The 23,240-nt window shown below is 41.4% G+C and overlaps 1 protein-coding gene across 3 annotated transcripts in view; it reads left to right on the forward strand.

Moving 5' to 3' along the window:
• LOC140273642 (glutamate receptor ionotropic, NMDA 2B-like) overlaps nucleotides 1-23,240 on the forward strand; it is a 110,361-nt gene that overhangs the window by 52,838 nt on the left and 34,283 nt on the right. For all 3 annotated transcript variants that reach the window (XM_072369264.1, XM_072369265.1, XM_072369266.1), the window contains exons 5-7: nucleotides 9,314-9,457; nucleotides 10,727-10,997; nucleotides 19,110-19,302. In XM_072369264.1, coding sequence (XP_072225365.1) covers nucleotides 9,314-9,457; nucleotides 10,727-10,997; nucleotides 19,110-19,302 — 608 coding nt within the window. The remainder of the gene's footprint in view (nucleotides 1-9,313; nucleotides 9,458-10,726; nucleotides 10,998-19,109; nucleotides 19,303-23,240) is intronic.

The following is a 23,240-nucleotide window of genomic DNA, read 5'->3' on the forward strand; positions in this document are numbered from 1 at the left end:
ATAATTAACTGAACTCATTCAGCGTCTCCATTGGATTTCCGTCTGATACAAAGAGCAACTGTAATGACATTCAGCCTGTGATGAGGTTAAGTTAAGTGGCCAAGTTTAGTAGTTTCTAAATTCACATTACAAGGCTATTCCTTGCCCTTCAGCTTTTGGATGGCTTCTAAATCCTAATTGAGGGAATTTGACTGTAAATGCACATGCTCGAGTCCTTTCTTGTAAATATGTCACTTGTGTGGTAACAATTGCAATCCTATGCATATATGAATATTACGTCAAACAATGAATACTACTCCACAAAGAGGAAAAAAAATGCCTAACATAAATGGAATCAAAATGCTTTACACGACATGAATTCATTGTAGTAAACCGAAGGAGTTTTAACTATCCGTTTTAACCTGTGCCAATGAAGCTTATTGATGAGGTTTAATTCTTTCCATTGTATTTAGAAAGTTAGAAACTTTAATTGCAAGAAAATAGCTGTACAAGAAATGAATGAATTCACTAAGGGGTGATTAAGTCTGATAAGTATGCAAGGCAAGGAAGTTTACTTCCATTCGTCCTGAGACTAAATGGCCACCCATATATTTTCTACAGGCACATCTAACTAACATTTCCTGCTCCCTTGCCCTTTTTAAAGCTTCACCGGCTCCACTTTCTTTCAATTCGTACAATGCACGAACATGGGCATTTGTACACACACACACACACACACACACACACACGCACACGCACACACACACACACACACACACACACACACACACAGGTAAAAAGCACACACCAAGGAGAGATTGGGAAATAATCATAGAGTGTCTCTCCATGTTAGCATCTTACTGTAGGAGACTTTTAAGAAGGAGGCATGCTGAGGACAAAAGGGTTTTAAGTACTTGTGCTCAGCTTTACAAAGCCAATACAAGGTGAGTTGGACGAGGCGGGAAAACTGGAACAAGTGCAGCAGGAGTAGAGAAGCATACAGAGTGGCTTATTGTCTTAGCCCGTCTCCCAACATGTTCCGTTTTGGAGACATTCCCCTGCCACTGACACGCCAATAAAACTGATTTGAATTCTAATTGCAATCCCAGTGAATGTAAGCAGTCCTCGCTGGGGGATCCTTACTAGTGAGGGATAAGGTTGTATACTCAGAGAGGGTGGTCTGTGTGTGTTAGGGATGAGAGATGAACACAAACATTTCCCAGTTTTCTCTTTAGCAAGTGCCTTGTGGTCATTTTCTCCCATCATTCCAGTCATACAGAACATTTGTTACAGCTGTCACGGAGCGGCTGCGTTAACCTCTGCACCCCCTGTTCTCAGAGGTGGAGGAGACAAGGACTCAAGGCTTCTTCTGCAGTTGCGCTTGTTTAATCAATGTGGATGAGAGTACCTGCTAAATGCCTGATTTTTAACTTTGATATGGCACTGTAAAATGCAGGGAAGGAGAGCAGATGATATGAAAGAAGTGAGATATAACAAAAGTAGGAGGAAGGATGAAGGAGATAGAGAGGGAGTATTGCCACTGACAGTGAGTGAGAGTGGGCCTTTATCCTGTTGTCAGGAAAAGAACACAGAAGCACATATCAGCGCTCCTCTTACTCTGATTCCTTTTCCTCTCCGTTTGCCTCTCACTCTTCTCCTCTTCTGATTTTCCTCACTCCCCAATTTCACGACTCTACTTTCTACAGGTAGAGGACAATCTTAAGGATAAATGGTGAACCGAGCCCTCGCCTTGTTGCTGTAGCACATACTGATGTGTTGTAGATAAACTGTAGAATTAGAGGTCAGGTGAGGTTAAAAAAAAAAGCCAGATAGTGGCGAGAGGGATTGAGAATGGGTTTGTGTGTGTGTGTGTCTGTGAGTGTATGTGAAGAATTTGTTTTTTCTAGTGTGAAGTGGTGAGAAACAGCCCCAGCAAGATGATGGCTCTGTGCCTGCAAGTGACAGCACAGCTCAGGTGCTTCCTGGGGTGCACGATAGATGGAGAGGGAGGATGAGGAAAAGATGGAACAAAGAAAGGTAGCAGAAGGACAGCATAGAGGGACTTAGCAGGAATGACCAAGTCAAGGAGGAGGGGAAAAGATAAGAGAGGTAAGTGGAATGAAGAGAAGTAAAGAGAAGAAGGTAGGGAGGAAGGAAGACAGAAGGGCAGGTAATATGAGGATTGATAAGAAGCTGTGAGTTGAGGGCTAGCCAGAGCAGGAGATTGAAATCAGAGGATATGACTGGAGTTGAAGAGATAGCAGTGGACAGAAGGAGAGATTGGAAAGGAATAAATGTATTAATAACATCCCTCATCTGGATCTCACTCATCCCCTCCCCGCAGCCTACCCTCCTTTCTGCATGTCTCTGTCTCTTACCCATCCTGCTTAAGCCAGCATCACCTTTCCCTTCCTCCCTTTTGCTTGGAGCAAGGGACAGGAAGAAGGATGTCTCGCTACAGAAGCATGCTCACCTCCCCTAAACTCCCTAAACCACTTTACAGCTGCCCAGGGACAGCGTGGTGAACTTCACTTTCTTGACTGTCCCCGCTTCCACTCGCAGACCTGTGAATTATTCTCCTTCTTTTCTACAGAACATTTTTAATTATCCTTGTATGAGATTTTTTATTCTAAAATATAACAATCGAAAAAGCAGAATATTTGCCCCCCGATCTTCTGTATTTCCTCATGCCCTTTAAGTCTCACTTTATGTGGCTATGCACATCTGTGTTCCACACCAGCACTGCAGGGCTTAGTTTATGTTTCAAATACGGGGAAAATGCATTAAACAAGCAGTCTACCAGAGCTTTTAAATGGCAGAGAAGACCTTTGCTGTGCTCTTCGTGGTCTGATTTGTTTTCTGGATGAATAAGTATGAGTCATATCGGCTACACGCTGGATGTGAGGCAGCTCTTTCTGTCACCGAACCTTTGGAACACCTGTGCATCATTGTCATCATAAACTTTTATTTGTAGACAAGTTTTGACATTTTGGAGAGACAGCAAGCCTCGTTATGCTCTTGACATTTACTCAATCAGCCGGATCTTGTGATGTTTTACTTTTACCTATCTTTTACGTAATCCAAAACATAATTTATCTGTATTATCCATCTAACTTTAGGCTTTGCAAGGTGTGATGAGACAAAGTTGTTGGTCTACCAGTTCCAGTCCCCAGTCAAAGGTCTGCATCCTTGAAGCTGATAATCCATGAAAACATCAAAATAAAGATAAAATCAGTAACTGTAAATCATTTCAAGGAAAAATTTAAGAGCAGCAGGTTATTTCACTCTGAAGCAATCCTGCTTTGTTGCATAAGAAAACAAGTATTGTTGTGTTTTCACTCTGTCAGAACTAGCATTTCTTTTTATGAAAGATGCCACAATAGTCCTCCTCTCTACATGCTGCACTACTAAATCACCCCAGTAGCGCAGGAGGGATAAACCAAACATTTGCATTTGTAGTTTGTGAAGAAAACAGAAGGCTGTTGGAAAAATGTTGGTGGACAGATGAAACCAAAACCAACCCCTATTTTTCACTCCTAACTCATCAGAGAGTGACTCTTGGTCAGGAGCTCATTGTGTCGGTCTTGAAAGCAAAGGCCCCAAAGCATCACATTTAGATGGGCAGGGCCTCCTGCTCTGGTAAAGGAAAGCCACAGAAATGGAAAAATGTGTTTTTTCTGCAATAAAATGTATTTCATTATGTAATTTTACCAAGCTGTTTTCCCACCACCAAAGAAGTACTTTTAGTGCCTAAATTTAATCCAGTACTTTTATGGATTAACCTTAATCAAGTACTTTTAATGCATAATGAAGTAGAGCAATGATGGAAATCAAAATCATGAAAAGAAGTCAAAAACAAAAGAGAGAGTAATTAAAAAAAACAGTTGTGCAAAGGTTGGCATACCTTAACCGCCAATATGCGGCTAGAAAGTAGTTTCCTCTGTTGTTAAGTGACGGTAAAGGGGTTCCCCTGACACTGAAAAGTGGCAGTACGTGACAGGATGGAAATGAGAACGCGTTGCCAAAACAAAACTTTTGGTTTGAATATGAATCTTGGGAGTAAGGAAAACATTGCAGAACTCTCCCAGAAGAAGCTCATCCCATTTGTGACTCATGATGGTTTACGCCTTGCACCTGTGTCCTTGTTTTTGTCTCCTAAAAGAACACCATTCTCCAAAATTCTGTTCAGTATGTAGCACATCCATGGAGTATATCTGGTGAGAAGCAGTTGATGTCACTACTAATCTGGAATATCCTACAAAATTCATTGATCATTCTTTCCAACTTGGCTACTTCGACATATTTTATAAGTTCGCCCTTTTCTACAGCCACCATATTTAGTCTCCTTAGCCTAGCTGTATGAGAAACACTCATATAAATGCACAGTGAAGAAACTCTTACTATTACAAGGACCAGGGGACAAACAAGAGCAGCAGCAGGAAAAAGCGTCAAATTGCAGAGGCCCCTTGGTGGGTCCTCTTCTAAACTTAGAGCAGAAATGGGCCAGAGAGAAACAGTCAGTGCATCTGTGTGTCTGTGCCTGAGTGTTAAATGGTATCAACGTTCATTCAGACACAGTCTGATTGTGTCAATGTGTGACCCAAAATTGTGGTTTCTATCTTAAATTGATCAATTTCCTTTTTTCCTTTGGTATTTCGCTCTTTAGATTTTTTTTTTCCACGTTTCAAATACCTGGAAGTGGGAGGTGGCTGTGACAGGGGAGTTGCACTGCAATCAGAATTATGTTAGGGCGAATGTAGTCAAATTTTTTTAATGAAGACATGCCCCCTTTTTTAATCAAGACTCAAGACTCAAAGTTCTCAAATAAGGTCACTCCTAATTAGATGACGGTCTGACGAGTGTTCAAGCTAATTAAGCTTGTATGTGTTTGATTAAAGATAAGTAGGCTTCCTTGATAAGAGATGTGATGATGTGAAGAGTGAAGAAGAGGGGAAAAAGAGGCTGGTAGTGAGTGGAAGTTTAATTGAGGTAGAGATAATAAATGTGTGCAAAGTGAGAGGGAGCATGTGATGGAAAGAATTGGGAGAAGAGAGAAGAACTCGTCATCAATACGTAATTTTTGGAGCATGTGGCAATGGCGGCTTTGACTCAGAGGCTTTGTCAGAAATGAACACACTTTTGAGCACTTGTGTTTGTGTGTACACTCGTGTGAATGCCTGTGGCTGTGGCGAGTCTATATCTCCTTCCCACCGTCTTTCAGATTCACTATATTCAAGCGAAGGCCAGCTGTTCCCTTTTTCTCCTCGCCTCCCACTCCAGCTCTCTCTTTTATCATCCCTCTCTTCTCTTTCCCCTCAGTTTCAGTCTCTTTCTCTCTCGCTTTCTCGCTCGCTGGCATGGCTTTCCATCAGGCAGTGCAGCAGCAGTCAATAGCAACACCCCCCCACCTGCTCAAGTTCAAAGGATCCTTTATAGGCAGGATAGAAATATGCATTGCCAAAAGCCTCCCAGCAACAGACACTATCACCGCTCTCTGGCTTATACCTTTCTATCTCATACACTCTCACACACAAAGACCTCAGTGGTTTTTTGTGGCACAATAAGTGCAATATCATAATATTTCAAATTAAAATCACTGTTAAAGCCCAGGACAGCTTCTGGTCTAATTAGGATGCTAGTTGCACACGTCATTTGCTTTGATATGTCAGACATATACGTGAATTCAGGATGGCTAATCATCCTGGATACGCAGTACAATCCAATCTGTGCTATGCACCTGTCATAAAATAATGCCAATCCCTTATCTGTACCGTAAATAGGAGGCTACAGCAAGCAGGCAGCTGGCCAAGCAGAATACTGAAAATAGGGAAACTCAAAACCTGCCTCTGTCCCAACGTTACTGGACTGAGTCTTCCTCCCTGCACTATTAAGGCTCACTAATTTGTACTATATCTTGTCGTGTGTCTTGTCAGACGGTTTCTTGGCTTTCTTTCTTTTTTTTAACGATCCCACTTTTCAAACCGAGAACCAATTGAAAACAGGTGTAACGTGAAAGTAAGAACACTTATTTCTAACTTAGATGCACCCAGATTTTTAAAAAGAACGGTATCCTTTTAGTTTCATTAGTAGTGAAATGGAAACGTAGTAAAAATTATATCTAGAATCTGCACTATGAGACATCAGGAACACGAACCTGACAACTGACTTACAAGGTTTACCCTGGCACTGTCTTTTGTCATCCAAACAACCAGCTGATCCGTATTCTCCGCTGTCTTATCATAAGTTCCTGTAAATGGCACCGAAACAAACATGCCGAGGTAATGGCACGTGTGTGTTTTTTGTTGTGAACAAATGCACAAAATGCAGTGAATGTAAGTGAAAATGTCTGTACTTGACCTGTACGTTCCCATCTCCCCTTTTATGTGCATTATGCGATCACGGTGGGATGCACTTTCCTGTTAAGCAGTGCGCCTCGCGGCGTTTAACTGCATCGTTACAGGCGTGTTTGAGTGCGTCTAAAGCACGTAATTTGTCATTCTTTGTTTGGTATATTTTGTTGAATTGCTGTTGCCGCTGCATGTGTCTGTGTACGCTCATTGTGCCCGTTTTCATGTGCGAAAAGCTGTCAGTGTGTGCGTTTAAAGCTATTCAAATGTGTGCGTTTTGTTTGTATGGGCTCATATTCTAGAGCAAGATTGGAAGTGGGTCTATTTCTTTTGCAGCCACTGATGTGCCCCTGTGTGTGTAATTGAAATACCTGAGTTATTGACTCTCCCTCCCCTTCAAGTCAAATAACTGCTCCAGGAGTGTGTGAGTGCACTCATTTGGAGGCTCTGGGGCACAGCAAGCAACCGTGGCAGACCGTGAACTATCAGCCATTGAAAAGGCACACACATGAACACACACAAACATAAACACACAATGTAATGCAACACCCTACTTTGTCCAAACTTGCACAAATAGGACTTGGGGAAAATTAGGCACCCAAACACACAGAAATACATTAAAACAGACTCAAACACTGAAATCCCACACCCCAAAACTCTCTGTCCCACACACACAAACACACCCATGTTTCCCATAGAGGAGGACTCCAGTGTCCCGCTTCTGTCTCTCCCTCTCTGACAGCAGCGGTCCTCTGTGGTTGAGCAGCTCCGGCTTAGCCTCCTCCCTGCGTGTATGGCTGGCTGACTGTCTGACACGCGCGCACAGACACACACCTCCGTTTGCCTGCTCCTTCACTGATTCCTGGCTTACTGCCCCTTTCCTGCTCGCTCGCTCCACACAGGATCACAGGCGTCTGCCAGCCTGGCCACGTCTCTTCCATTCACTCATTGTCACCACATTGTCCTCTGCTGCTGTCCCACTAGAGGCTTCAGACCTCAGCTAAATCCACCCCACTTTTTGCCTGTCTTAATTTTTTATTCTAGCTTGCCCAATTCCTCTCTTTCCCTTTAGTTTCTCTTTGCCCTTCTCTTTTCTCCTATCTGCTCCCTCCTCTATAGTTTTATCTGCTCTTTCTCTCTTTTCTACTATCCATTCATCCTGCTGTATTGTGTGGTGAAGTGTATTGTTGTCTGCTTACAGTAGCTAGCACTGACGCCAGCTGTGGATTCACAGAGGACAGTGACCGGCTCAGCAGCATATTCAAAGCCTTGCTGGCCGGTTTCCTGCGTCTGGCTGGCTGGCTGACTCGCTGGCCTCGCTAACCCCTCTGGGAATTTGAATACTCGCTAATCGATCACTTTGTGCCAGCAGAGGTGATAATGTGGCCAAACCCTAATTGTTGTTGCTGTAAATGAAGAGTGGTGTTTTGCAGCACTTAATTTTAGTCACAGTCACTGAGTTACCTCTCAGTCTGCTTTTCCTGCTTTTGCATTTGCCTTGCTCCTCTTTCACTATGTACTTTTCTCAAAGGCTAATGAAAATTCTGCAGACCTCTGGCACTTTGAATGAGTGTGTTGGACAGTACATTAATACTGATGTTAAGAAGAGAGAGATAGAGGAAGCCAGAGGAAATGATGTGGTAGGGGTGCACAGTGGCAAGGGCGCTCTGCAGAGGATAAAGGGGGAAGCAGGAGAGCGGGAGTCTGGAAATTCAATTATAACTGTGCCCCAGCAGTGATTCCAGTGGTATTAATGGGACGGCAGAGCGCAAGAAGAGATGGGCGAAGACTAAGAATGAAAGAGGAAGAAAATAGATAGAAAGCAGAGCAACAAATGCAACCATGTTAGCAAAGAAACATGATACAAAATCAGTGTTTGCGTCATCATTTCCTTATTTTAAAACACAGCATCTGCAGTGAACAGGAATAAATAACATATCTTCAGAGTCATGAGTGCAGTGCATTACTCGCATTATTTGAATGTGTGCTCTTACTTCACAGTACACTCCAGAACATGTCATCTCACTTGATGTCAAGAGAACCTCAAAGAGAGGTTGAAGAAGCTGACGCTCATCAGCCCAGCCTAATTGTCTGTTACGACTCATTTCGATCACAAGCAGTTCTACACCAAGTGCACAGAAAAGTTGGATCCCATTCATCCAATTTGCCACGTTAGAAGCATGAATATTCGGGGGGGGAAATAAACACGCTACTGTACATTGCGTAAACAGGAGTTGGACTCTAACTGAATGACTCACATACACATGCACAACAACAATCTCATGATGCAGAACTCCAGGGCCGTGTCTAGACTAGTATTTCTCACCTCCTCCTCTTCTTCTGTCCAGCTCAAAATGACATTGCCAAGATGCAGGCTATGGTATGAGTGTTTAAGCAATGTTTATTAAAGTGTCAGACTGACTTTAATGCTGTTTGGTTTGATGTACATTCTCTACCTGTCACACTTAGATTTTATCCTCTCTGAGGCAAGTGTCCTGGTTGGTGAATGTTTTTATATTCTGTAGAGTGTCTGTACAGCTAGGCACATGTGTGCCATTTTGAGTATATTCTGTCTCTATATATACATTTTGTATGGAACAGGCTACATTGAAATTGCTTACTCGGTCGTAGTATGACAAACTGATGAGAACTATTGATGAAATTAAGGACAGCAGCTTAGAGTCCACAGAATTTGCCTCAGACACAAACTCATTAAAGGAGTCATAAAGGGAACTAATGAAAATCATGACCGATATCATTACAAGTCCACAGGAGTCCTCTTGCCTTTCTCCTCTGCAAGCTAGAGAATAAAGGCAGCTAAATTAATGTTCGCACCAATAATGTTAGAAAATCATCTCTGTCCTTTAAGTAGCAGCTATTCTCCCTTGTGTCTAAAGCCAACTAAATTAAGGTTCGGGCCAATATTGTGGCGTAACCATTTACACTCTGTCTTTGTTCCTTTGTCTGTGTCCTTCTGTTATTATCAGGATGACAACTCCATGTTCTTTCAGTTTGGTCCCTCCATTGAGCAGCAGGCATCTGTCATTCTGAACATCATGGAGGAGTATGACTGGTACATCTTCTCCATCGTCACAACGTACTACCCGGGTTACCAGGACTTTGTTACCAAGGTAACGTCATGCACCAGAGGCAACATGCTCATGACATCAGGATATAAAAGAGAGATAATTCAGAAGTCAAGATTTACCTTGTGATATACAGTATAGGTCAAAAGTCTGGATAAACCTACACATGCATACAATTTCCTTACTAAATACATTAAACCATAAAAAAACTCATGTAGTAAACAACAACAAACCAAACAAAACAAAGTATTTTTCATTACTTAAACTCTTGAAAGCAGTAACCCCTGCTTTTGGCACACTCTTGACTCCCTCTCAACCGGCTTGTTTTTTAAATAACAGGTGTGCCTCATCCAAAGTTAATTAGCTTGACTTCTTGACATGTTTGACACCATCAGGTTTGTTGTATTGATTTGCAGTAAATAAGCCTGTTCAAAATCTATAGTAATCTAAAAGTCTTTCAAAGATTCTTCTGGGCTCTATTGGCCTTTATTTGAGAGTGTGGGCAGAGAAAGAGGGACGACATTTGGTAAAACCCAATGTCAGAACTCTGGTTGCAGTGACAAACTTTCCAACAAGACCCTTAACTGAAAAACTAATATTTGTTGATTATTCATACTCTTAAATATGACTCAATTCTGTGTACCAGTCTTACAATTGGCACGACGGAAATACAGTATGTCCCATGTATGGCTTTCACATCAGGAGCTTGCAGCATTGTCGAGTCTATCATTTAACAAGCCACAAAATCCAGATAAGGATGAAGGAAGGGTGGTTGGATGGAGCAGCTAAATACTATGCTTTCAACCTTGGAACTTTGTTAGATGTGAGATCAAGACCAACATACGTTCCTTCAACAACACAACAACTTAGTTTGTCATTTCCTGGTGGGCTATAGGCTGTAACATCACTTGCTTAGGATTAGACATCAAAACTACACGGTTAGGGTTAGGGATGGATCATGGTTGGTAGACACATCTCAATTTTAACTGCCCAAAGGAGACTGTGTGGATCAGGTTTTCATGACCAAAGTGCTTCAAATATATAAAAAGAGATTAGCCGGGCCAAAAAACATAAGAATCCAGAGTCCAAATTTGATATTTCTAGTTTTGATTGACTTCTCTTTGTGAGATACACACAATGGGGAACAAAGCTGTTATTTGTTACTTATTTCCATTATCTGATCTTATCACTCCGAAAACGAAAGCGCATTTATGTTTAATGTTACCGCTCCATCCTTAAACAATAAGCAGCAACATTAAAACTGTAGCCAAGTACTTTATCATAGCCAGTTTCTTTTCCCTTTGTCCCACCCAGATCCGTAGCACCATCGAGAACAGCTTTGTGGGCTGGGAACTGGAGGAAGTTCTTCTACTTGACATGTCCGTAGATGATGGCGATTCAAAGATCCAGAACCAGCTGAAGAAGCTCCAGAGCCCCGTCATTCTTCTCTACTGCACAAAAGAAGAAGCCAACACGATCTTTGAGGTGGCCCACTCCGTTGGGATCACTGGTTATGGCTACACCTGGATTGTACCTTCACTGGTAGCTGGAGACACTGTCGTAGTGCCAGCAGAGTTTCCCACAGGTAGGATATCTGAAACTGAGTCAGATTTAGAACTTAGAATTGGATCCTGTTTTTATCTATCATAAAAAAAGGATGCTAGCTTACTTTGAGTTCAAATCTCAAACCCTTTTTAGTACAACTGTTAGAAACCGTGCAGTGCTTGGTTGATGTTTTTTCAGAAGCATTTAAAGTATGACGAGTGCACTCATTTTGCACAGGATAAGGTCCCACTTTAGGAAAAAATCGCTTTCAGTCATACTGCTAACTGGTTTCTTTGTGCCATTCTAAAATATGCAGGTCAGCAGTGGTGTAGACAATCAACCAAGTATGGTGGCGTGATAAAAGACTCAACCTCATCCTGGTTTTTTACTGTTGTGGATATCTTATCCTGAAATGTCCCTGTAGATAAAATGAGTAAAGAGAATATGCAGATTTGACATGATATATTGATTATATGTATTGAAGCAACATGGTTATACAGTCTAGAAAAAAAAAAGTATTAAACCACATGCACAAACTACACTGTTCGGCATTTGTGTGAATTTTCAAAAACATTTTACTGTATTTGATAATAATTGTAAGTAACTGTTAAATATATATCCATCACAACTGTAAATTATAGGTAATGTCGTCTGTCAACGTGTAAGAGTAAATGCTTCCGATTTATCAGCACAGGAACTTAGTTTCTGACAAACAGTGCCCACCCACACACACTCACTGACACCATCAGAGAAGTGGGTTTCTGGAATTAAAACAATAACTGTTCTCACTCAGAATTTTACTGGTAAACCTTTGGGAATAGCTTTGTGGGTTAGGAATATTGTAAAATCAATAAAAAAGAAACAACAACACCGCTCTCCTAATATCATACACTGTAACCCAAAATCATCCCTGCTTTTAGTTAATATTGAATTTCTCTACAGTGTAGCTAGCTGTGTCACCTTTAGCAGCAAGAACTACAACCAAAGAATACCAGTGCAGTTTCCAACTTTTTCAAATTGAATTAATTAGGCACTGCTCACTCTTTCAAACAGGCCCCGTTGTGATTGGATTACCCTTTTTCTCTTACAAATAACATCCACTGCTTGTATTTTGCATTTACTTGCCTCAGCTTTAAGTTACAATTTTTTTTTATAAAGAATGTTGTGTAAGAATCCAAAGCGTGCGGTTGCACTTCATTGCCTTTAATGATGCCAATTTGTGGCGATACGACTGATAAATATGATTCAGTTCCGATCTGTTTTACCAGGCTAAAATACAAAAATGTTCGGAAACTGCTCATGAAAACAAAGACAAGTTCTTTATCCAGCCTCCAGCAACATCCATTTTCAATAGTCATGCAATTCATTTTGGTCTGCTTGGCACTACAGAGAAGAAAAGCTAAGAAATTCTATTTTCAACTTAGCTGTTGAGATTTTACCTGCAAGACAAAGAACAAAGTGACCTTTGGTAATGGTAAGTTAGGGGCCTTTCTACCTCTTTTTCCTCCCACAATACCACTGGATGTCACTCTAACCTTTGAAGGTCAAACAGGGAACCAAAGTAACATCTACGTTGGTGCACATTAACCACTCAGCTTGCTCATGCAATCTGTCAGGCACACTTGTCAGACTGCCAAATGTAACACAACTTGCAGCACTTGGGGGTGGACGGACACTTTTAGAAAGGCCAGCTCCCAGTGGGAACCAAATTGTTCTCCGTCAGTGAAGTTTCCACAGTCCTAACCGATGGAACTGTCCATAATTTGGATTGTTTCTCTCCTTGCGGCGGAGTCAGCTGTGCGGGTGGTATAATGTTCGCTGGGCGTATGACCCTGATCATTTGCGGGTGTTTGGCTTGTTGATTTACACGGAAGGGGAGAGGACACTGCCTGTCCTCAGCGGTTCCTGGGGAATGGTGTCATGGGGAAACCATAGATTGTTGTGCCTTTAAGCACCATAACTCAAACTTTTTACCTCTGCACCCTTATTGACATCTACGAATGATTTAGTTTGAATGGGAGTAAGGAGCGTACCTGCACACCAGAGTATGTACTTTTGACAGTATTTTGAGTGAAAAAACTGTACAATGTGCAATTGGTTCAGGGTTCAATTAGCATGACAGAAACAATGGGTGAATTTAATCAAATGGGTAGTGTGTTTGTGCCTTAGTGTGTACTTACATGGAGGGTTTGGGGAACCAAACTATGGTTGTGTGTGTGTTTGTTCCACTCTGTAAAGTTTGATGCATCACCATATCAGTTATTTAAATCACACAAAGACGCCCCTCTCGATTTATGATGCCACAGAGTTAATCATGTCTAGTTTGTGTACTGCCTGGCTGATTACAAAGTGGAGCTGTGCTGCACTGGATGGACACACACAAACCTCCTTCAGTTGACAGTGAATTATCATGGCATGAATCAAAGTGGACATAATGACAGATAGTGTGCTGAATAAGATACAGAATGTGTCATAATGCATGTTATTTAAAGGGTTCAAATTCCAACAACAACATGACTGGTATCATGAGGTTGAAAAAAAATATATGTATACATATATATAAAGAAAATACACCCGGATTCTTATTTTTCTTTAATTGTGAACCATATGAACCCAAGACATTTATAATTTATCAAAAATGGGATGACGATCTTTAGTTTGCCAACAAATCAATGAGAAAAATCACTGAAATGTTTAAAAACAATGTTCTTCCAAGAGAGATTGAATGGCTTTGTATATTTGCTCCCTCTGCAGTGCATAATAAAATGAGATAATTCAGGAACCTGGAGGAATTTCAGTGAGTAACGTTGTGTGATCTCTGATTCATCAGAACGCACCACATCAAGAGCTGTCAAATGTAAATCTTGCTCAGAGGCGGCTGCAACTTTTCTGGACTCTGGAAAGATCTTCTCTCTAAGAAATGGACGCAGTGTTCTGGACCGTCCTGAATGTTATCAACTAACACGTTTAAAAGCCAGGCTCTGTGATGGCATGCGGTTGTATCAGTGCTATTGGCAAAGTTCATTTACACTTCTGTGATGGCTGCATTAATTCTGCACACATTACAAAGGCATGGCCGAGGAAGAAGAGGTTCTGCACTGGTCAGCCTTTTGAAGTGAAAAATCTGATGACTGTTGCAGATTTTAAGATGTACTTGTCGGACTTGCATCACATCTTGCCTAAGCATTTAAAATTGACACAAACCAGGATGAAGATTCTAAAGTAATGAAAGAAGACAGACGATATTTGCCCAATTCAGCTTTTCAACCAGCTCTTATATACCCTCTAACGCTGAGCATCTGAGAAGCCACATGACGCTCATTGAGGCAGTCAAGCCCACCAACTTCTGAACTAACATGGAGCAAAATGACACTGTAGCAGAGGACGTGACCGATGGTTTGTTCCTTGTGTAGGTCAGGGTTAGACAGAAGCTCCACACTAGCTGTGGGGCCAATTTGCTCATCGAGCTCACATGATAATTTGCACCATGTGTGATGAAGCGCCACCAATTCTCAGGGGTAATTCCACTGATGCCTTCCTTAAGTAGTGCTCTGGGGAAACCATCTCTCCATCCACTCTTCTCCCTCCTTCCATTTCCAATTTATTTTTCTTTCTGTATTCTTGTGTCCCTGCTGCTGTCTCTGTGCGTCTTTTTAACTTTTGCCCCTATCTCTCTCTCCCACAAACGTCTTTTCTGTCTCTGTTCCTTCCTAATCAGAATTACACAATACTGCACACATTGTGCTAACCTAGACACCTGCTCTGACATAACTGACAACAATAAGCTACTATCTATCTATCTATCTATCTATCTATCTATCTAGACAGATGTGTATATGTGGATAATCTGTTACTGAGAGACAGACTGCTTCTAAAGAAAGGCAGCAGCCACACAACTACCCAGAAAAAGGCTTTACAGATGCGACATTGCTGTTCATATTTACCATTGCCAGTTGACGTGCTTGTGTTGTGACATTTGAACATGTCCTGAGAGAGGTATCAATATGTATATATATCATGCAGCGGCTCCCAAGATGTAGAGCAGAGTACACCTCAGAGCACACAGACAAGCAACTTCCTTGAAAAGAATCGTTCCCATGAAATAATAAAAGGGAAGTGAGTAAGAAGGAACAAGCGATGGGAATGAGTGTGGAGAAAGTGTCAACAGTGTGTGATTTTAGATATGGTCCTGAAGGAACAGAGCTGTCAGCGCAAAAGCCCCGTGAGAAGGGCAGGTTGCCAGGCCGTCTGTCTATTTATGCCCACTGACACGGTAGTGGACTGGCTGACATGTGGTCATACACTGTCAGACAGATGCGGACTGACTGAGAGACAGAGAGCAAGACGGGCTAAATGAAAAACATTGAGATAGGTGGCTAGATAAATTAACAAGAAGGCTCTGCATTTTGAGCTGTGACCCTTAACCACGAGGCATGTAGTGAGTGCTGGACAAACAAATCCCTAATTATCCATTTTCAGATGTCAAAAAAGCCTTTGTAGCAGAGTTGAGAATCAGCTGTTATCATTTACCTTTGGATTTTTGCCATTTTTGAGGACACTTTGTTTGTAATCCAGGCTTTTCTTCTTTTACTTATGATGCCTGCTGACTGGCTTGGTTGGCATATCTTAAACTCAGACTAGTTACTTTGAAAAGGGGGCCCTAAAGGTATGCTAAGTTAAAAAAGAACAAAAAACAAAGGGGCTTATACAAAGGCAAATCTAAAACTCTGTGTACGCCCAAAGGCAGAAATGTGGATACACTTTCTATTATGCAAAATTTATATAGCTGTGAGGTCCTTTTTTTAAAATATAAATCTCAAGTCATCAAGAAACTCTACGCATGTACACAAACCTGATTTTCACTCCCATTTTTAGACTCGAATGGATGCAAACACTCTTCTTTAAACACATAGAAAAAAGTAAAAATTGACAATGAGAGCCAAAAAAATCTTTATGAGACTGAGCAATCTCGATAAAATAGTCTGTTTTGTGATATGGTAAATTGAGTGACCCCACCTTTTCTCTCCACCTCCTATCATAGATTCGATGCAATTTGTTGGTTTCCTTAGCGAGGCAACTTTTTTTAAAATTGCCATTGTATGGGCTAGACCAGAGTGTAAAAAGCTTCCTATAAGGCACTCAGCTAGACTAATTTGAAATTTGATTAATTTTGATTTGATTGGATTATGATTACAATCAAATGGAATATTATGTGATTTGTTACTATATATATGAAACTGAACTGAATTGAATTTCAAGCTAACATTGTTGTATAAACGTTTGAACGCATGGTCTGAAGAATGCCTGAGGTGCACACATTTTCAACACACATTCTCTCTTGTATCTGCATCTGGCCCTGGAAGTGTGTGGTGATGCACTTCTCTGCAGAGACACCCTCCTCTGCTTGTGTTCCGATTCTTTTGTCTTATGTTGCTGCATTCAGCATATTTTTGGGCTCGCTCTTCAGGCAACAGATGTTACAGCAGCCAATGACAGCAAACTGGTTTGAGGACGATGAAAATATCTGTTCAAATCACCATATTCTCCTTCCCTGTTTTCTGTGTTGATCTTTTGATGCAACTTGATGCAATGTTTGCCTTCTCTGTCAACACCGCCCTTTGCTGCAGCGCAGGAGAAGAAGGGTCAAGTTGGAGTGCTCTGTTCGTAAACAGCGGCCAGCTTTTCATTCCCTACTGAAGTAAATCTTAAGTGATCTTTTGAAAAGCCACAAAAAAGGAATGCGAATCACTCCAAACGAGTTTGAAGTGAATAAACTAGGCTGCGTAAAGCTGATGGTGGGTTGTCGGAAAGGCTATGCTGGCAGTGGCTATAATTCAGTAGAAGAAGTAGTGGTCCCAACTGGAAACAAACGAGGAGGAAAACAATAAGTACAACAACTATGGCGCAGATCCATGAGAGGAAAATAGAGAGATCCCCCTCAGGGATTAGTTTTATCTATTGGAAAATCTGGGTCTTATTTTGGTTGATGCCCCTGAGTTACATGAGTTTTTTTGTTTGCCAAAACCAGAAACTGTTGGTGAGTAATTTTTACCTTTTTTACCGTCAGACACGATTTACAAAGTTGTTATCGTTCTCCCTAATGTGCCTCAAGTCTTCATTAAGACAGGCAAAAACCACCTGAAGCGGGCATGTAAATGCCTTTTGAGCATTAGTGAAAGTTCTTTTTAGTGTTTTCATCCACCTTTTCTTTTTCACATCTAATAAATGCTGGCGATGACTTAGCCTGTCCAGCCCCAGTATGATACAATTCAGTCACTCAATGCAATATGCTGTCAGCGTGTCAACATCCACATAGAATCGCATGAAAATATAAACCAAAGTACTTTCATTACCTTAGAAAGAGCCCCTTACTGTATATCTACAGTGTGGGTCCTCTCTCATGTAGTCTGCCATGTCCTGGGGCGTTACTTTTGTTTATACAGCAGCCTGTAATGAACAAGTCAAGCGCAGACTCTAGAGAACGATAATCAGTTGCTAGGAGAAATTTATTTTGCTGTTAAATACCAATAAGTTCAATACAAGACATGCAGGTAATGGCACCTCACTGCCTTCTGCAGGGTACAGTATGAGGAACATGTAAAAGGGTTTTTTAAACGTTTTGTGTTAGACACCTAGGATAAAATTATGAACAGTCTCTGTCTTTCTTAATTACTGGTACAATAAACAATATTTGAGGTAGGGTGGATTCAGTTTCACGAGTTAAACAAAAGCAGGCTGCCTATTTCTAGCTAGAATTCTTGCGAGGACACTAAAGTAAGAGAGTAATCTAGAATCTTAAAGCTCAGAATCTTCCTCCCAAGGTGAATGTTTTACTCAATCTCTTTTAAAGGGAAAAAGATGTTGATAGGTGCCTTTGGTCAAGGTGCAGTATAATGCTAATAGTCTACTGCTACTTGTCCCAAGCAAAAAGTCAGCATCCTCAAAGCTGATGATCACTTTAGAAGACCTGGATGTAAATATGTTTGTGTTTAGCTTTGTTGCAGGATACTAGCCCTTATACATTACAACATGAATAATGTTATTTGTTCTGATATCACCGCTGAATTGTTTGGCAAAGTATGGAAAAATAGACACTAAATCAGCATTAGAAAATCAATCCAAAACAATTCTACTCCCTGTAAGACGGGCCTGAAGACAATCATTTAGCTGCGACATGATGAAATCCTGACACCAGTCAGCTGATTGGTCATTAAAAAGAGATCAACATTGGGCACAAGGCAACATGCAGTATGTCATCAGTTAATGGTGACTGTTTGTCATAAATTAATCATATTATGATTGAATGTTCTAGTGGATTTTATTACCAATGACAGCAGTTTGTTAAATGCATATTAGGGTAATTTACCTAATAAATCAACATTTCCCATAGGCTTAATTTATTTCAGATTAATAAAATACCAAGAAGGAATTTAACATATGTTTGAAAACGCTAACGAATCAGGACTGCTGGGGTCAATATAGCAAAATTAGTGTTAGTTGTGATGAGGTGAGTCTGATTGAATCTGGCTACCTGCATAAAGTATGAAAACAAAACACCGACCTAAGCCTTGGGAATGCTTTAAATCTTTACATATGAACCAAATACTTGCTTACAAGAGGACATGGTGGGGGAACGACAGGCATGCTGGCAAAAGTTGAACGGATTCTTAGAAGCACACCCGGAGAGTTGGGCAGTGAGATGGAGACACCTACAAATAAATGTTCATAAAAATTTGACAGATTGTGAAAGGAGAGCAGGACTCAGGCTGACAGGAGAACAGGCCTTCAGAAAGTACAAAGGCCAGCAGAGACAGACAGGGATTTACAGACAGACTGACAAACACAGCAAGGTGACAGACTCTTAGTGAGGAGGGATGCGAGTGGTTTTCATCTGATTCTCTCTGAATCATTCTCTCCTGCTTATCTGTTTCATGTTACCAGCTCTGTCTCTCTTTGTCTTTTCACTTTTCTTCATATCACTACGTAATCTCTCATTCGCATGTCACATTTGCCTAAAATTCTTGAGTCCTTCCCTTTTTCCTTCCAGTTTTACCTAATCCTCTATTGCCTCCTGCTTCACCACCTCTGTTCCTTTTTTTTCTGCCTCCCACATCCCTTCTGAATTTGATCTCTTCTGGCTTTCTCTACCCAGGTCTGCTCTCTGTGTCCTATGATGAGTGGGACTATGGCCTAGAGGCCCGTGTTCGTGACGGTGTGGCGATCATTACCATGGCAACTTCCACCATGATGATGGACCGCGGGCCTCACACCTTGCTGAAATCTGAGTGCCACGGAGCTCCAGAGAAAAAGACCCCCATCTCAGGCAACCCCAATGAAGTGCTCAGGTAAGTGTGGGTGGCGGTTGTATTTGACCCAGATTATAATTTCCAGATTAGAGTGTTCCCATGTAGATACAAATTGATGTCTTTTAAGCAAAAATAAATTGTAAGTTTCTTTCCCCCAAAAATGCATCTTAGCCTCTTCTTTCTTCCCAAATATTTGCTTTTTTCAAACTGGGCCAAATTTATACTGAACAAAATAATCAGTTAAATGAATAATTACAGGTATAGTCATCAAAAAGTAACACCTGGGATCTGTACTACAATGCAGGTTCAACGTATCCAGGGTATCTGTAGGTGATCTGGTTGAACTAATCCTAATGATAGAAATCTCGCTAAGCGGTACTGGGACGCTGGTCATCAGCTTAGCAAGTCAACCCAGGTTTTCCAACTCTGGGTATGTGAGCGTTCATGTAAAATTTTCCAGTGGTTGAAAAGCAGCGCAGCTCCCAAAACAGGAAGGAAAGCTGGCTATGTGAATGAAGAAATGAATGAATGAGTGCGATCAATGGCACCGCTACAGTGACTCGATCTGGTGACGTACGATTGTGTATTTCATTAAATGAATGTGCTGCGGGTGTGTTATTGGGGCATGAGATGAGATTCAGTCTAACTCTGTCAGATGTGACGCTGTTAAAGTTGCTTTAGGTACCAAATAAAGAACAAACAGAAAAGCAATTAAAAACAGTCAGCGGGCTCACTGTAAGTGTTGTAAAGATGTTTCCACCATCTAGCCTGTAAAATGATATAGTAAAAAGGCGTTACATTGTCCAGTGATTTTAATAAGCTTTGTTTTAAAGCATTTTATATGGATAGCAACATGAAAACATAACATCTCTTGATGCAATTCGGCTAGTTTGACACACCACATTCATTTCAGGAGAAAACACCAAGTCAGATATTCATAGTTCAGTGATGATTTCAAGAGATAAAATAATCTTTATTCAAAATCTTTTAAAGTTAGCAACAGTTTTAGAGTAATCAGTCTCAATTTTATGCTAAAAATGCTGCTGTTGTGCATGCAGTAGGAAGAGTTCACCTTTTGCCCTGTACAAACTCAGCACATATCCCATTCAAACTGATTCAACAGTGCACAACGTTGGACACTGTATCATCTGCAGGCCATGTCTCTTTTCATTTGTTTTATCTAATTTATTACAAATACATTCGAGTAGCCAAATTAACGTGGCAAAGATTTATGGCTGTCAAAATGCTCCACAAAACAGGTTCAACGGTGTACAAGTTCAGGCAGTCTATCATCATTTCAGCATCTTGGCATAGATAGCACCATCATGCTCACAGCGTATGCTGGCGCACACACACACACACACACACACACACACACACACACACACTTGCTCCTTCATCCCTTGCATACTGTGATCATCCCTCGCCCCATGAAAGAATACCTTAAACACACAAACAGCCACCCTCAAATGCCCCCTTGTAAAACTAAGCCCACCCCCTCAGCTGTCCGTCTCAGCAGCACGCCTTTTGAACTGGTTGTGAAGCGTACCGTTCGGCTGCACTTTGCTCTGCGCACTGCCTAATTGGTCCCAATGGCGTTTCAGTTGGCGAACATTATCCCCCGTGGCACTGTGCTCCAGAGCTCTGCAGTATCATATTCAGGAGCATTTTCAACCCTGTGCCGCTCTGCATGTCTGCTGAATGTGTGTGGGCATGTGTTCTTTATAAAGAGATGCAACCCGCCAAAGAAGTGTGTGTGTGCTAAAGAGACTTTCAGTCTTCCTTTCTCTACACTGGTTTGGTTGGAAAAACGGGCCTTCACAGCAGAAACACGCGCTCACCTTTTTGGATTGCACCACTTTGGAGGTTCAGACTTAACTAGATCCTGCACTGAGGCCGCAAAGCTTTGTTGTGTGTTCCAGTATATTCTTCAGATGTCATTTCACCACTCGTTTGTGGGTCATTCCTTCCTAAGACTTTGCATTTGTAATTTCCCTGCACTGATTCTGTGTGTCTGACTCTTGTCTGCTGTGCACTGCTTTGTTCGTTCCAGCTCTTGTGCGATCTCTTCTGCGGTGGCCCATCCTGGTCTCTGTGCTGCTTAGCTTCATCCTGACCCCATCCCGTTTGTTATCATCTCTTGCTCCACAGTCTTTTCTTTTGTTTTGCCCTTGTCTTCTTTTCAACATTCACTCTCCTCTGCATGCTTTGTTTATTCTCTTCTGCGGAGTGCTGCCCTGCTCTGTTTTATCTTCTCACTCGTCCTCTCTTCTCCCCTCATCGCCTCTCCTCTCCCTCTGGTGCTTTTCCTCTAATCTCCACTGTTCTGCTCCTCCCAAGCCATTGTCTGCACTCCAGACCTGCAGTTTCACAATCAACTTAGCTGTGTCGTTGATTAGATCAGTTGCAAACACTGCTGAGATCCTTCGCCCCTCGCTGCCCTAACTAAATTTGTTTGGTGATAACCTTTGTCTTCAAGTGTTCAATCAAGAGATTAGCAATTGGCCGACAGTCTATACACTTGAAACTGAATGAACGGCTGGTTGCTTGGCTTGGCTGGCTCGAAGGATGCCGTGCTTCCTGGTCAGTGCACTGCTAAGTAAATCAAGAATAAATAGATGGAAGATGAGTGGAGCGCAACTTAATTTGAAAGGTCTTTTGGTGTGTTGGAAACGTTCACTTTTAACGTCAATCTCCAGTGAATTCAGAGACCATTTGTACGTTTTCAAAAGTAAAATATTAATAGATTAGGTGGAGTCGCAGGCCTGGCAGCTGGAAGTCAGACCAACAGTAAACCAGCCCTGTCGGTCTGGCTGAGGTACGTGTTCGTCAACCCCACCCGTCATGCTCCAAATATTTTAATGTGAAGTGATTTTTAGATGGTTTTTAAATACATTATTAATCACAAGGTATTGGACAATGTTGCTGTTTCTTTTTTACTGAACTTTGGTTAAAGCCATACTGTTTGAACTTATAATCAACTAAAACTTCAACTGTTCTGTGTAACGCTAATTCTGCCCTCAGAAATGAATATCTGTGGATTCTCTAATGCCTAATTCTCAAACAGAGTATCAATCGTAAAAATGATGTCGGGACTCTTGTTACTTAATACTGTTCAGTTCTGTGAGATCCTCCCCTTAGTCCCGAGCAGGTGGCAACAAAGTGGTGCCTGATTTTTGGGACTTTTGATCTAAAATGGTAGATGATTTCTCAAACTAAGAATCCAGCTGCCTTTAAAATAGAAACAACCTTGAGTCCATGAAAAGATTAATCTATTGATTAAACAGTCTGTGGAAGTGGAGCTCAGTCTCAGCCACATCCTTCTCCACTGCACTTATTGGTGGTTAAAGTGACTTGATTGAGGTGCGTGAAATAACTCTTTCAGATATTCTCTTGCCCAAATAAACATTTTTTCTTGATTCTCTTGTCAAAATGAAAAGAAAATACCCGCTGAAAAATAAGGAAGCCATTTTTTACATGAATTGAATTGAACATATTTGTCCTGTTTAGCTTACCGGTACTTACTTTTTCCGCTGACTTGAATACGCACTCTTAACTGCAGTAACAGCTGAGCTAAATGTTTTTAAGGTGTTTTCCAGCTCACTCAATGTTTGGGTGCACTTTTTAAAAAGGTATCATTAATTCTGCTTTCTCAAATCAGTTGACATCTTTCGAGAAAAAAAAAAAGCCTCTGGCAACAGCAGAAGCCCTGTAGGTAAAGGCACAGCTGTTGCTTGGTTGGTTTAGAGGATGATGTGACTCTCTCTGCTTCTCAAAACTCCACCATTTCATGCAGAGCGACCGTTTAATGAACTGTCAGGGAAGCTCTTGGCCTATTTCTTGCTTTAGATTTATCCCACACCATATTATTGTAGCTAATTTAAGCCATATTTGCAAACCGGGAGAAGGAAATGTGAAACAGCACAGCAAATGGAGAAGGAAGGAAATAAGGAGGAGTGAGGAGACTGAACAATATC

This window comes from Leuresthes tenuis, unplaced genomic scaffold (assembly GCF_036924035.1).
Source record: "Leuresthes tenuis unplaced genomic scaffold, fLeuTen1.0.hap1 SCAF_17, whole genome shotgun sequence".
Taxonomy (NCBI): Eukaryota; Metazoa; Chordata; class Actinopteri; order Atheriniformes; family Atherinopsidae; genus Leuresthes; species Leuresthes tenuis.